This window comes from Oryza sativa, chromosome 1 (assembly GCF_034140825.1).
Source record: "Oryza sativa Japonica Group chromosome 1, ASM3414082v1".
In the NCBI taxonomy this organism is placed as follows: domain Eukaryota; kingdom Viridiplantae; phylum Streptophyta; class Magnoliopsida; order Poales; family Poaceae; genus Oryza; species Oryza sativa.
In genome coordinates this window covers 35632440-35646272 of record NC_089035.1, presented here as the reverse complement: position 1 = coordinate 35646272, position 13833 = coordinate 35632440, and the positions used below count along the sequence as shown (strand labels likewise).

General features: G+C 49.5%; 1 protein-coding gene across 1 annotated transcript; it reads right to left on the bottom strand.

Moving 5' to 3' along the window:
• Window positions 1-10014: 10014 nt before the first annotated feature.
• On the bottom strand, window positions 10015-12524 carry LOC112938270 (transcription factor WRKY45-1-like). Its single transcript, XM_026024004.2, has 3 exons — window positions 12235-12524; window positions 12001-12138; window positions 10015-10991 (listed from the first exon to the last, which is right to left on the bottom strand). Exons 1-3 carry the CDS (start codon window positions 12522-12524, stop codon window positions 10292-10294), a joined length of 1128 nt encoding a protein of 375 aa, XP_025879789.2. The 3' UTR covers window positions 10015-10291.
• Between the last annotated feature and the right edge of the window lie 1309 nt (window positions 12525-13833).

Here is a 13833-nt window from a genome sequence, read left to right as displayed (position 1 = left end):
GGGCACGGGCACGGCATGAGACCGGCTCGGCCGAGCCAAGGCGCGGCGGCGGCATGCGGCCACCGGCGGCAGCAGCCGGCGACGAGGAACGGCGGTGGGCGGCCGGAGGACAGCGGCGCGCATGGGGACGGCGACGCACCCCAAGAGGCGGAGGTCGGCAAGAAAGGGGAACGGGAAAAAAAGGAAGGGAGGAGAGGTCCTCACCGAAAGCGGCGGCCGGCGCGGAGGAAGATGATGGCGACGACGATTGCCCGATGGCGGCTTGCGAGGACGGAGGGCGGACGGGGTCGCCCTTGACCTTCAGAAAGAGATGAGGGAGTTAGGGAGGGGAGGACCGATGCGGGGTGACCGGTAACGACGGCCGACCGCGACGATGTGAGAAGGATCTAACCGACGACCGAGGAAGGAGGAGCTCCGGCGGATTTTCGGCGAAGAGGGGCGGCGGCCGAGGTTCTCCTCGTCCTTGCGAAGCTGAGGGAGGCAATGGCGCGGGTCGGCGTCGACCGAAGCGGCGGCGCGACGCGGCTGGAGTCGGCAGCAAGCGGCGGAGAGAGGTTACACGGTGGGGAGGTGGTTCCGATGGCGGTTGAAGGAAACCGAGTGGCGACCGGCGTGCGGCGCGGGATGGCGAAGCTGGCGGTGGCGGCGGCTCGGCGCGGCAACGGCTGTGGCGGCGGGAAACGGCGACTGGAGTTCGCCGGAGTGTGGCAGCGCGTGGGTGCGGCGTGGGGAGAGCGAGGGAGAGTATGCCGGGCTCGGGAAAAATGGGGAAACGGACGAGGGGAGCACGGGGATGCTTTTTATGGGCTCGGGAAGGCGGGATCGAGGCCGGACGTGGCGGAATCGGCCGGCGAAGTGGGGCGCCGACGTGGGGTGGTGGAGGGGTTAACCGGCGCCGATTTTCGCGGGGAGAGTGGGGGAAATGGTGGAGGACGTGGAGGGGATCGTGCCCACGTCGTTGGATGCGAGCTCGGGTGCGGGAGGGCGCCGGATTTTGCGGCGACGTGAACGGCAATGGCGGTTGGGGTCGGCCGGCGAGAGGTAGGAGGAGGAGCTGACGGGTGGGACCGCCGGTCCCACCTGTCGGCGAAGGGAGAGAAGGAGGGACGCAAAACAGACTTTTGCGAGCGGGCCAAGTGAGAGGGGAGCCGGCCCGAGAGAGGGAGAAGGCGCGCGGGCCGCGGGAGAGGAAGGAAGACTTGGGCCGAAAGAGGCCCAAAGAGAGGAGAGAGGATTTTAATTGTTTTCTTTTTATTTTAATTGATTAAATGAACTTTGTGACTTTAAAACTATTTCTCGAGCTCCGAAAATTCGCGGAAAATTCCGGAGAGTATTTTAGGGCACAAAGAATATTGCAAAGTATTCCCGGCCAATGATTTTTAAGGGAAAATTTTAATTCTCCCATTATTTCACTTGATTAAATTGATTTAACTTTTATTTAATTTCTAGAAAATGTATTATTAATTGATTTTTAAACCCGAACGAAAATCGGGGCGTTACAAATCTACCCCCCTTACAGGAATCTCGTCCCGAGATTCTGGGATGGCTAGAAAGAAAGCTGGTGCTGGTCGGCGGTCTGACTGATCTGCACATTGAACTGCCACATCCTGCTTCGAACTGATTGATTGACTGGTTGATCAAACCTGCACGATTGAACTGGCTGGATTCGACCTTTCTGTTCCTTTGCTTTGCCAAAACTGGACCGACTGGTTCTGCTTGAACTGACCCAGACTAGGACTGCGGATGCTCCTGAAACTTACTTATCTTGGACTGAACTGTTGAGGTTGGCAATTTTGGTAACCTGAGAATTCACCACGCTGGCTATAAGAGGATGAAAATTGAATCTGGCATTTGTAAATCATTTACCCTATGTCCGCTTCGACTGGTCCCAACTCAAATGACAAGTAATTCCAGGAAACCTGCTTGACCTGTCTTTTGTCTGAACTGCAACCGTCCCTGATGCTGCTTCTCAAAGCTGAACTATTGACCTGGCCTCACCGGTGTACCTCAGAATTCAATCAGATAACTTGAGATCGGTGTAACTCTGCTGACACCTTGCAACTGGCTTCTTCAAGTACTACCCGGATTGTTGCACTGGGTTGAACCTTCAACTAAAACAGCGATGAGGTGAGCCAAAACTCATCTCCGAGACCTATCCACCTTACAGGGAGTAGTCTTACTTTCGCCTGACTGGGAACAATTAGACTATTGTCCTTGAAAAATAACCAACACTTCTCTTGCTTACAAGGACCCTCACTTTGAAAACTGAAACTTCACCGATTCATCAAAATAGAGCAATGACGACGCACTTTCATCCCAGCAAGATTTGGAACTTAATCCTCAGTTGCTGATGGGAGATTCCACATAAAGAAATTCTCGTTTAGCTCCTGATTGGTACAACTTTCTTGCTTCTGACTTGATTTTTGGTGTCATAAGCCTAAACAGATTGCATAGTTAACATTCCTTGAAACAAGCACTGATCACCCAACAGATCCAACTCAAGAGGTCCTTTCCATGGCATGACATTTCACTTCTTTGACCATCCTTTGCTAACTCTTCCTGGGTTAACAGACTATAGATCCTGTAATAGCTTTTCGAAAAATACTGCAATCTGATCAACTATCGGAAACTGACTTTGATGCTGCCGAGAGTTTCTGCACTTTGATCATAACAACTTCGCTTTCATATGTTCGGTAAAGATGGTTTGTTGAAAAGAGATTCTATGCCATATACCTTGTTGACTACACATTTCTATTTCTGGACCAAACTCTCGTATCTTCCTGACTCATGTATGGAACAATTTCTTTTTCAACTTCTGGGAAACATTGAGAGTTTTTTTTTTCTGGAACTTATAGCGGTTGCCTTGAACTATGGAAACCATTCTTGTTTCATAATCACACCACTAGGGTGTAATTGCCGCTTACCATTCTCTAACAGTTTCCAAGGATAGAGATTCCTTGTATGATGTTACTTCCGAATATATATTTTTTTTTCCGTTACTCCTTACACTTGAATACCCTTGGTACTGCCTTTGGAGAGATTTCATAGTGTCGAGCACCATGGATCCAACCATTGTCACTTTCAAATATTCCATCACTCTTTTCATTTGAGTACCACTGATGCTGCCTTTAGAAAGACCTCATCATGTCGAGGTGTTGAGGGTCTAACCATTTTCACTCCGTTGGTTAACCATTCCTCTATTGGCTCGCAAACAGGTTTTGGAGCTCAACAGAATTGCGATGAGTTAGAAGAGAAACTCTTGGTTTCTTGAGACACCGACAGATACACATTTTGATTTACTTTTGCATGCTGAAGATGAATCTTAAAAGGAGAGGAACTGGCTGACTCATATTTTATTCAATATTTCCTTTTCATTACATGGCTGCCATAAACATATACGTACAATGAGAAGTACTACAAAATCAAACAATTGTAGACTGCTGCTGATTAGAACTGCCCTTTTCACGACTGAACTTGAAAAATAGAAGTCTTGTCTAGAATTGCTATTGCTTCCATTATTCAAACCTGACTGACTTGTTCCTTTAGTTCCTACTACCAGAAGTCTCACCGGGAACGTTGCTCTGCTTGTTGATCTTCGATGGTGGAGGGGCAACTGTCTTGTCAGCTGTAACGGGTAGGATCTTCTTGCCCGTGGGGTTACCGAGCGGTGATTTGTCGATGGGCCTCCAGATTGGAGCAATACCAGGTGCATTGCTAGAACTGACAACAGTTGGACGACCTGGTGCTGACAACACTTGCCGCGGGTGCTGACGAAGGAGCGTACCACCTCTTTGTAGCTGTAGCGAGCTGTTGTTCTCCTGGCATTGCTTACCCTGCTGGCGTTGGTGCTGTAGGCTTGAAACGGTTGCCGGTGGAACAATGCGACCTTTGACGGTGCCCTTGACGATAATCCGTTGAGGCGGAGGTTGCACATTCAGGTGTCGATTGGTGTCATGGGCAATGCTGGTAACTTGTGAATCACGACGAACTGCCTTTGCTGCTCTTGGAAGAGGACAATCACTGAAACGATGTCCTGGCTTACGACAGTTACGGCAGAATCGACTTGCTTGGTCCCGAGGTGCAGGCTTCTGATTATGCACTTTGGCAGCTGAAACGGGAACAAGCAGAGACTTATGAACATCCTTGGTGACGTTGCTTCTTCCATGGTTGGCTTCCACTGGAGCTGGAGTTGGAGGAAGAGCAGAAGGATTGTGACCGCTGTTGTCGATTGTCATTGGTTGACGAATGGGTTGCACGGTTGTCCCTTGTTCTTTCTTGGTCTTAGCTATGACCGCGTTCAACTGACAGTCCTTAGGCACATGATCTGTTCCTTCACACAAGAAACATGTTACCTTCCTTAAAGGGCATGCATCTGAGTAATGGGTATATTCACCACAGCGGCAGGTGGGGAGGCATAAACTAGCAGTGTGTCCGACTATCCCACATCTAGCACATGCTTTGAACTCCAATCCTCTTTCCATGAAACTGTTAAGGGTCGTATCATCATCGTCATCAGTATCATCATCATCGTCATCAGCAGCAAACCGCTCTCCTGATTCATCATCTTCGGGTCTGGGCGGACCGTACTTTATGAGATGTCGGGTTAGCTGGCGTGCTCCACGGAAGGTATTTCTTCCTCTCTGACGCTTGGGTATCCTTGCTGCGTCTTCAGGAGTAAATTCTGAACTGGTGATGATCATGGTCCTGCCATTATCCATCTTCCATATCACCTTCCTGTTCGCTCCAAAGTTGTGCTGCAGAGTACCATCTTTCTTGTTAGTAGACTGACTTGGAGCTTGGTTACTTCCTGGGCACTGCTTCTCGTCCTTTTCAGGTGACCTGGCGAACACCTTCCATGGACAGTTCCTTATATAATGACCTTGCTCACCACAATCATAACAGGTAGCACTTACTTTCCTTTGGTCTGACATTGACTTGGCTGTCGTTATCTTCGGGGATCTGGACCGCATTTTGACAGGGGTCTTCGGTGCCGATATTGGGAACTCCTGACTCTGACTCGGATTCGGGTCCCGGGCTGGCATCTGATCTCGCACCTGTGGTGGGTGACATTGACGTGACTCCTGACATTGTCGTTGCATCTGTTGCATCTGGTATATTTGGTATCGACGTCGCATCTGTTGTAACAACTCTTCCACTGTCTGAGTTTGATTAGCCATGACTTGGGGTTGAGGCTGATCTTCAAGAGGCTGACGTGGAATATTATTAGAATTGCACTGAGTTGCCCCATGAAACTGACGGGGTCTTGATCCGGCGAAATTGTCCCTCTTGCAGACCATCTGCTGCAGGCACCAGAGAGAGGGGGAAACGGGAGGGGTTACTAGAGATGAGGTACTAAACCACTTGCCTATTGATCTGTTGTGAATGGATTTTATGATTCAAGTTGTTTAAGCAAACAACCTAGTATGGTCGCATCCCCACCAATGACGCAAACCATACCCCTACACACAAGCAAACAACACACGATCTAGAAGCTAACGAAACTACTCTTCTGGGACAGATTGGGTTTAGGTCAACTTCGGGAAAACTCTTCATGATCTTCGCGGAACGACGACTCTGAACTGATCTTCTCGCTCCTTGCACGAAGCTTGAGGCTCGACTTGGCTTGACTTCCGAACAGACATGAAGCTGACGGCTGGTCATCTAGGTGTGACAACTAAAAGAATTGGAGAGACTGGGAGGAGAATTTTGAAAAACCGTTTCGCAAAGAAAAGCCGAAGGGCGAGGGGAGACATTTTGCAAATAGGGTTTTCAGAAAGCTTGTCCTTAGGGTTTGCCCATTTGGCTCAACCTACAGTCGAGTTGGCTCTGATACCACTTTGTCACGCCCAGAAATTTAGCCCAAATTTCCAGACTATTTTGTGTATTAAATCCCTGTCCAGGACCAGCCAGGGTACACAAAACGACAAGTAATATACAGTTCCAAACGTAAATAAAGCGTAAAATACTTACAGAAGAGGCACTTAGTCCTCACACCGAAACAAAAGCAGCAGCAGCGGAAAAAGGCGATCCTAGCGGGCTTCAGCTCCACTCCACAGGCAAAACTCAACTGAGGTCTGAGCCTTGGTCTTCCAACTTCGTCTTCAGCTCAGAAGCACTACACTTCTGAAAAGGGGGAATAATAGCAAGGCTGAGTACAACCACCGTACTCAGCAAGCCACACCAATGATGCAGACGTGCAAAGGGATACAAGGACGGTTTGTGGCTATTTGCATAAAGGCGGTTGTAAAACATTTTATTGAGCAAAACAGTAAAACTGTTGAGTAATTAAAGTAACATTAAATCTCCACTGATCAACGCTACACCACGTTGAACAGGCCCAACCAACCCACCTAAACTACAGTGTATTGGGTCGATTTATTAAGTGTGAGACTAATCACGGTGAATCTGGTCGATCGCCCATAACCGCGGGCACGGCTATTCGAATAGTTTTACTCTGGCCAGAGGTGCACAACTGTACCCACAAGACACAACCCACCGACATGTCACCGCGTCATCATGTGCCCATGATGCACACGTCACCGTGTCGAGTGATTGTGACGAGACCCTTCGCATAACCCTCCCCTAACCATCCACACCACGCTAAGGTTTCACCCCCACCCCTCAAAAGGCAGTGGGCGGTCCCCTCTTGCGCCGCGGTGAATCCGGCAGCTGGACAACCGGACACCCCGGCCGACCCAACTCCATCACGCCCACCCTCGCCACCGGTGCCTAGGAAAGGGGCGAGCTATACTTCAGATCAAGCAGTTACCCACTCCCGCTTGTGGCAAGCGCTGTAAGTCTTCCAGGGTTTCCCGTGAACCGGTCCTTAATTGCCATGGGTGCGACTCACAAAACCACGCACCCACAGCCCACCATTCAGTCGCATTTTAGTTGGATAATTACGACCATAAAACATGGCCAGATGTCTCGAGCACGCGGCTCAACAAGATACTAGAATGTCTAATACTGCAATTATCCCATCGACTGAGCTAGTGGTAATTAAGCATGGCTAAGCATATAGTTCTAGCTAGGTCACATAAGTAACACAAGCTAGTCGATTTATTACCCAGGGTTGACAAAGGATAGATACCAAGTAAACATGGCACAAGCGAGCAGATAGGTAAACCCTGATCCCATGTAATTAGCAAAACATGCATATTTATTTGTAAACGGTAAAACATTTATAAATTGGGATCAACATGCTCAAGGGGAATGTGTGACTTGCCTTGCTTCTTCACTTGGATTTTCTGAACTCTTTTCCTCGCGACCGCGGACTTCCAAAACGACGGATTCTACACGCTGGCACGCAAAACGAGGAAAAACTCTAATAAAAACCAAGGAAACAGTACATAAAAAGTAAACAAACATGTAGAGCTCAATTTTAGATGAATTTTGCAAGTTGAACGGCTCAATTCGGAGTTCGAATGAATTAGATATGAATTTTAGAAGTTTTGAGCCATTTAAATGAATTTCTAGAATTAAACTCGATTTATTGCGCAATTATCATTTATTTTTACAAAGGAAATGGACCTCGCTGACGTCATCAAGGGGGAGGGGCGGCGCCGGCAAGCGGGCCCCACCAGTCAGCGGCACATGGGCGCCGGTCCACCGTGGACCGGGACCACCGAGGCTGTCCACCGCCGGTCCACGGGAACCGACGGCTCGGATCGGCACAAAGCCGATCGGACGGTCACGAGGCGGCGCGGCTGGGGCACGGGCACGGCATGAGACCGGCTCGGCCGAGCCAAGGCGCGGCGGCGGCATGCGGCCACCGGCGGCAGCAGCCGGCGACGAGGAACGGCGGCGGGCGGCGGGCGGCCGGAGGACAGCGGCGCGCACGGGGACGGCGACGCACCCCAAGAGGCGGAGGTCGGCAAGAAAGGGGAACGGGAAAAAAAGGAAGGGAGGAGAGGTCCTCACCGAAAGCGGCGGCCGGCGCGGAGGAAGATGACGGCGACGACGATTGCCCGATGGCGGCTTGCGAGGACGGAGGGCGGACGGGGTCGCCCTTGACCTTCAGAAAGAGAAGAGGGAGTTAGGGAGGGGAGGACCGATGCGGGGTGACCGGTAACGACGGCCGACCGCGACGATGTGAGAAGGATCTCACCGATGACCGAGGAAGGAGGAGCTCCGGCGGATTTTCGGCGAAGAGGGGCGGCGGCCGAGGTTCTCCTCGTCCTTGCGAAGCTGAGGGAGGCAATGGCGCGGGTCGGCGTCGACCGAAGCGGCGGCGCGACGCGGCTGGAGTCGGCAGCAAGCGGCGGAGAGAGGTTACACGGTGGGGAGGTGGTTCCGATGGCGGTTGAAGGAAACCGAGTGGCGACCGGCGTGCGGCGCGGGATGGCGAAGCTGGCGGTGGCGGCGGCTCGGCGCGGCAACGGCTGTGGCGGCGGGAAACGGCGACTGGAGTTCGCCGGAGTGTGGCAGCGCGTGGGTGCGGCGTGGGGAGAGCGAGGGAGAGTATGCCGGGCTCGGGAAAAATGGGGAAACGGACGAGGGGAGCACGGGGATGCTTTTTATGGGCTCGGGAAGGCGGGATCGAGGCCGGACGTGGCGGAATCGGCCGGCGAAGTGGGGCGCCGACGTGGGGTGGTGGAGGGGTTAACCGGCGCCGATTTTCGCGGGGAGAGTGGGGGAAATGGTGGAGGACGTGGAGGGGATCGTGCCCACGTCGTTGGATGCGAGCTCGGGTGCGGGAGGGCGCCGGATTTTGCGGCGACGTGAACGGCAATGGCGGTTGGGGTCGGCCGGCGAGAGGTAGGAGGAGGAGCTGACGGGTGGGACCGCCGGTTCCACCTGTCGGCGAAGGGAGAGAAGGAGGGACGCAAAACAGACTTTTGCGAGCGGGCCAAGTGAGAGGGGAGCCGGCCCGAGAGAGGGAGAAGGCGCGCGGGCCGCGGGAGAGGAAGGAAGACTTGGGCCGAAAGAGGCCCAAAGAGAGGAGAGAGGATTTTAATTGTTTTCTTTTTATTTTAATTGATTAAATGAACTTTGTGACTTTAAAACTATTTCTCGAGCTCCGAAAATTCGCGGAAAATTCCGGAGAGTATTTTAGGGCACAAAGAATATTGCAAAATATTCCCGGCCAATGATTTTTAAGGGAAAATTTTAATTCTCCCATTATTTCACTTGATTAAATTGATTTAACTTTTATTTAATTTCTAGAAAATGTATTATTAATTGATTTTTAAACCCGAACGAAAATCGGAGCGTTACAACAATTCATTAGAGAAACTATCTCTTGTTCTATCTCTTAGATGATGTGTACGATTTATGAGCTAGCAGTTGTCTTCAAAGGACCTTTGAAGGAGGCCTAACATGGGGAAGACTAGGGAGTAGTCTTGTCTAGTCAGTGACAATCCGATAATATCAAATGCGTAACAACAGCATGCCGCATGCGTGGCTGTCTACATCCCCGGGCCGCCGGCCGCACCACAGCGTTTCATCTGTGCGGTGTTTGGGCTTCGATCTTGAATACTAGCGGCATACCATGCCTCAATGGAACGAATCACGCTGCCTATATGTCCCATCCAATTAAAAGTTGCTATATTTTAATATGGAGGGAGTAGAATGGAGGAAGTGTCAAGTGTCAACCAGCTTTTCAAACTAATCGGGGTAGTCGTTTTCGTTGAGGACTAGCACAAACAACTAGAGTGGAAAATAACGGCGCATGAGACAAGCTATTACTGGGCCGTTTTCGAGAAAGGCTGCTGATACTTGTGCTCAAATCGGCCCATCAGGAATAGTGCGTTTGGCCGATGATGATTCGACAGTTCTTAAAAATAAGGAAGATGATGTGAGACTTTTTTTTTAACCAATAAAGATGATGTGAGTGAGACAGTTGCCAGTTGCCACGGATGAAGCTTGGGATTGGGAGTTTCCGAATTTGGTATCAATACCGAGCTCACATACGTACGTGGCGAGGGACCACAGTGTTGATACATACGTGCAGTCATTGCTAGTGCTAACACAACTCGCGATCCACGAGTCAACACACCCATACATGCACGAACTCAACCACAATCCCATACATGCACGAACTCAACCACAATGATTAAATTTCCTAGCTAATTAAGCCAGACAGCTACTGTGACGACCGGCTGCCTGCTCGTCCTGGTACGTACGTTCACGTCCAACCGGTCGGCCTGATGTCACAGTCCAGTACAGATGTCGGCCTGATGGAACGTCCTCTCGTACAATGCAACACAATTGCAAATGTACAGTGTTGCATTGCACGAGAGTTCGTTCCATGCACTGGTAATTCTTAAATTTGTACCATATATGCGTACGATCAATCGATCGATCCTCTCATCGACGACGTCCCAGCAGTCTCCCATGCACTCGTGTCGCGCGTGTACCGCGGCCACACCGTGTCCGCGATCCGCGCCGCGACGATGCGCTGCACGTCGCCGTCGTCACCGATCAACACACGGTGATCCGCTGCTGCTGCCGCCCCGAACGTTGACTGATCGTACTGGCCGAAACAGTAGTCCATGTCGGCCATCTGCGCCGCCGCCGCCTCGTCCGCCACGCTCTCGTCCGCGGCGCTCGGCGAGTGTCCCGCCGCGGACGCCACGAACGCCGCCTCTGGGGCCGATGTCGGCCAGATCAACGGCGGCGGAGCGGCTGCGGCGCCTCCTCCGCTGATGACCGCCGCGAGGCACGTGACGATGGCGGCCTCCTCTTCGGCGGCGCTGCCGCCGCCGCCGACGGCGTGGGGTAAAAGAAGACGGCTAAAGAGGCCGGCGCCGTTCATCGTCAGGTCCAACATTTCCGCCGGCGGGGAGGAGGACGACTGTCGTTGCCGGCTCGTCGTCGTCGGCGAGCTACCTGCAGTGTTGGGCGTGCCGGGAACAGCTTGCGGCTGCTGGCACGTGTGCTCGTTGAGGTAGGTGACAAGGAACATGGGCGGCTCGCCGGCGTCCCGCTGCTGCACTTGCTTCTTCGCCGCGCAACTCCGCTCGCGGCTGAACGTGCACTTGAAGTACAACCTGCATGCGTTAGGTGACACGACGGGATGAGAGTCCTCTATCATAAATGTTATTATCAGGATGTGGATTTTCATCTCTCGAGGAATATTACCTCGTTGTCTGCATGTCATCTAAATAGTTATCAAATTTTTTTAAAAAAAATAGTAAATATATTAATACGAAATATATCACTCCACAAACATATAAAATCAAATTTAACCTATACATGTTGCAACAAAAATAACAAGTTAGACTAAAAATAGTTATTGCACATTCGCAACTATATTTTTTTTATCTTTGTTACAACTTATAACAGTTGAATTTAAACTTGCATGTTTGTGAAGTGATATATTTTATATTAATCTATGCTGCTATTTTTTTATATTTTTTATGACCATTTAGGTGACATGCACTAAATGAGGGGTTATCCCTTCAAGGGATGAAATCACTTTTTCTTATTATTTTACACACATGTGTAATATCATTGTTACAGAGGACGTGAACCGGCACGACGAAGCATAGGTCAAGTTAAAGAATTAATTCAAGTGATTTGTTTTGGCAAGTGTATGGCTAAAACATGCCGCCTAAGTTTTTGTCTAGACTTTGAATTATTTGATCGAGGAGTACGTGTGTATGTACGTGTATGACGATTGACGACGAAGGTTAAGGTTGACCATGTTGACGGCAAAGTCAAGTCACTGGACTGGACATTGATATGCTGCATGCATGGATGCATTTCTGTAATATTGAACTTCCAGAAAGCATGTTCTGATCTGATGCTAGCTATCAACTGACTCAGTCTGTAGTCCAATGGACTAAAACAGCTAGGTTAATTACTCTGAAATTGACTTGGACATTGTGTGTGTTGCAGTGTATATTGGTTAATGCTTACCAAATCTGGAGGTTGACATAACAGTTCTTGGTAGTACTTTAGGAATCATGTGGTTTAAGTTGTGGTTAGTTAAAATTGGTAAAGTACCATGCATATTCTAGCGAAACAAGTAGAAAGTAGAAACTACACTCTACCCACCTTAGATAATTGCTGTCCTGAATGTTCTTTTGCCCGTATTTTCTCCACTGGTAGCCATCCTTGTACGGGGAAGGTGTAATAATCTCCGTCCTCGTAACCACCTCTTCTCTGCCATTTCTGACAAGAACCTCTTCACTCCTACAGTAGTATTCCATATATATCAATTTGTCATCAACAAAAGCAATTATCGATTCAGAACATATTGTAAACATCGATAAGAACTCTTCTGTTTACCTAACGCGTTTAACCCTCGCCGGAGTGTGCAAGCAAATGCTATCGTCAGTCCTCGTCTCCGGCGCCGTCCTGGTCACTCCTTCCGGTCGTCTGCTGCTGTTGCTGCAAGGCTTCAGCATGTAGAGAGACACCATGAACACTCGCCCGAGCTCTCTGCTAACATCGACGGCCTCCTTCTGGCCGCGGCTATCGAGGGGGCCTTCGAGCAGCGCCTGGAGCTTGGCGCTGAGGCGGCGGCCGCCGGCGAGCTCCCGGTACAGCTGCTCTATGGTATCTTGACCAAATGCCATCTTAATTTGAGCTGAAACTTGAGGCACCCTAGCTAGAGCTTTTGACAAAGTGAGAAACTGAGAATCCTTTCAATTTGCAACGCAGAGGAGTTGAGCTTGAGTAGCTGCAGTAGGCAGCTTTGAAGCTAGCTGCTACTCCAGTATTTATAGACAGGCCGACAGTCTGCATGCAGTGGTCATCAGCCTTGCAATTGTCAGTTTTCTTCAGGGATGCTCCACCAGTTTCAGCATATATAATTTGGGTCTGACTAGCTCAAACCCTGTTCATTAATTAATGTTGATCATTGATGTCAACGGCTGGGCGATTGATTTATTCTGGTCTTCTGACCGATGGATCAATCGATAGATTATCTTAGATGGGTTGACTGGTTAGGCTAAGCTTGTGCTCTCTCTCACGGTACATACATATTGAACTGGAAATTTCGGTCTCTTCATCTGGACGTCAGTTAAGTATAGTTGACATATGAAATGGTAGTAGTAATATAAACTACAATCCTGTTTATTTTATTAGTCTACTTTGAGCTTGCAATAAAGTATGTGGCGAGCGATGCAATTTTTTTCAAACGCTCGTGTCAGTTGATTTTCCAACTTCACTCCCAGAAGAGACGTCGGACAGTGACTCCCCTGTGCCATAAAAACTGGACAGCAACATTGCGATGTCGAATGCATAGTAGAATTCATAGAAAAACAAGGAGTAGGTCCAAAGGAGACCGGCCTTAATTATGTGCCTCAAAATCTACAGAAACATGGTACATGTCAAGTGATGTCCATGTGCCTATGAGGATGTGTTTAGTTCACGTCAAAATTGAAAGTTTGATTGAAATTGGAACGATGTGATGGAAAAGTTAAAAGTTTGTATATGTAGAAAAGTTTTGATGTGATGTAAAAGTTGAAAGTTCAAAGAAAAAGTTGGACACTAAACCATACCTGAATTCTGAACATACAGAAGGTCAAGTGATGCTCAGAAGGAGTTAATTTTTCACCAACTTGCCGATCGATCGTCTGATGGTCAAGGAGAGTGATCTGTGCCCTTGAATTGTAGACCTGGAGTCAACTACAGTGCCTCAATTTAGAAATAGTAGAGATAATTTAATTCAATCTCCACTCGCAATTAGAAACTTCTAACGACTCGATCTCAACTGATCTAAGCTCAAAGGTTAAATCTGACTGATCTAGCTTCTAAAGTTATATATGTGAGATGCTCCTAATCGTACCTACCAGAGTCAATGTCCAGTTATTTTCTTTAGCACAAGTCAATGCCCCAATCATAAGACAGAACTGTGTCCTAGTTTGCTACTATGATTACGAT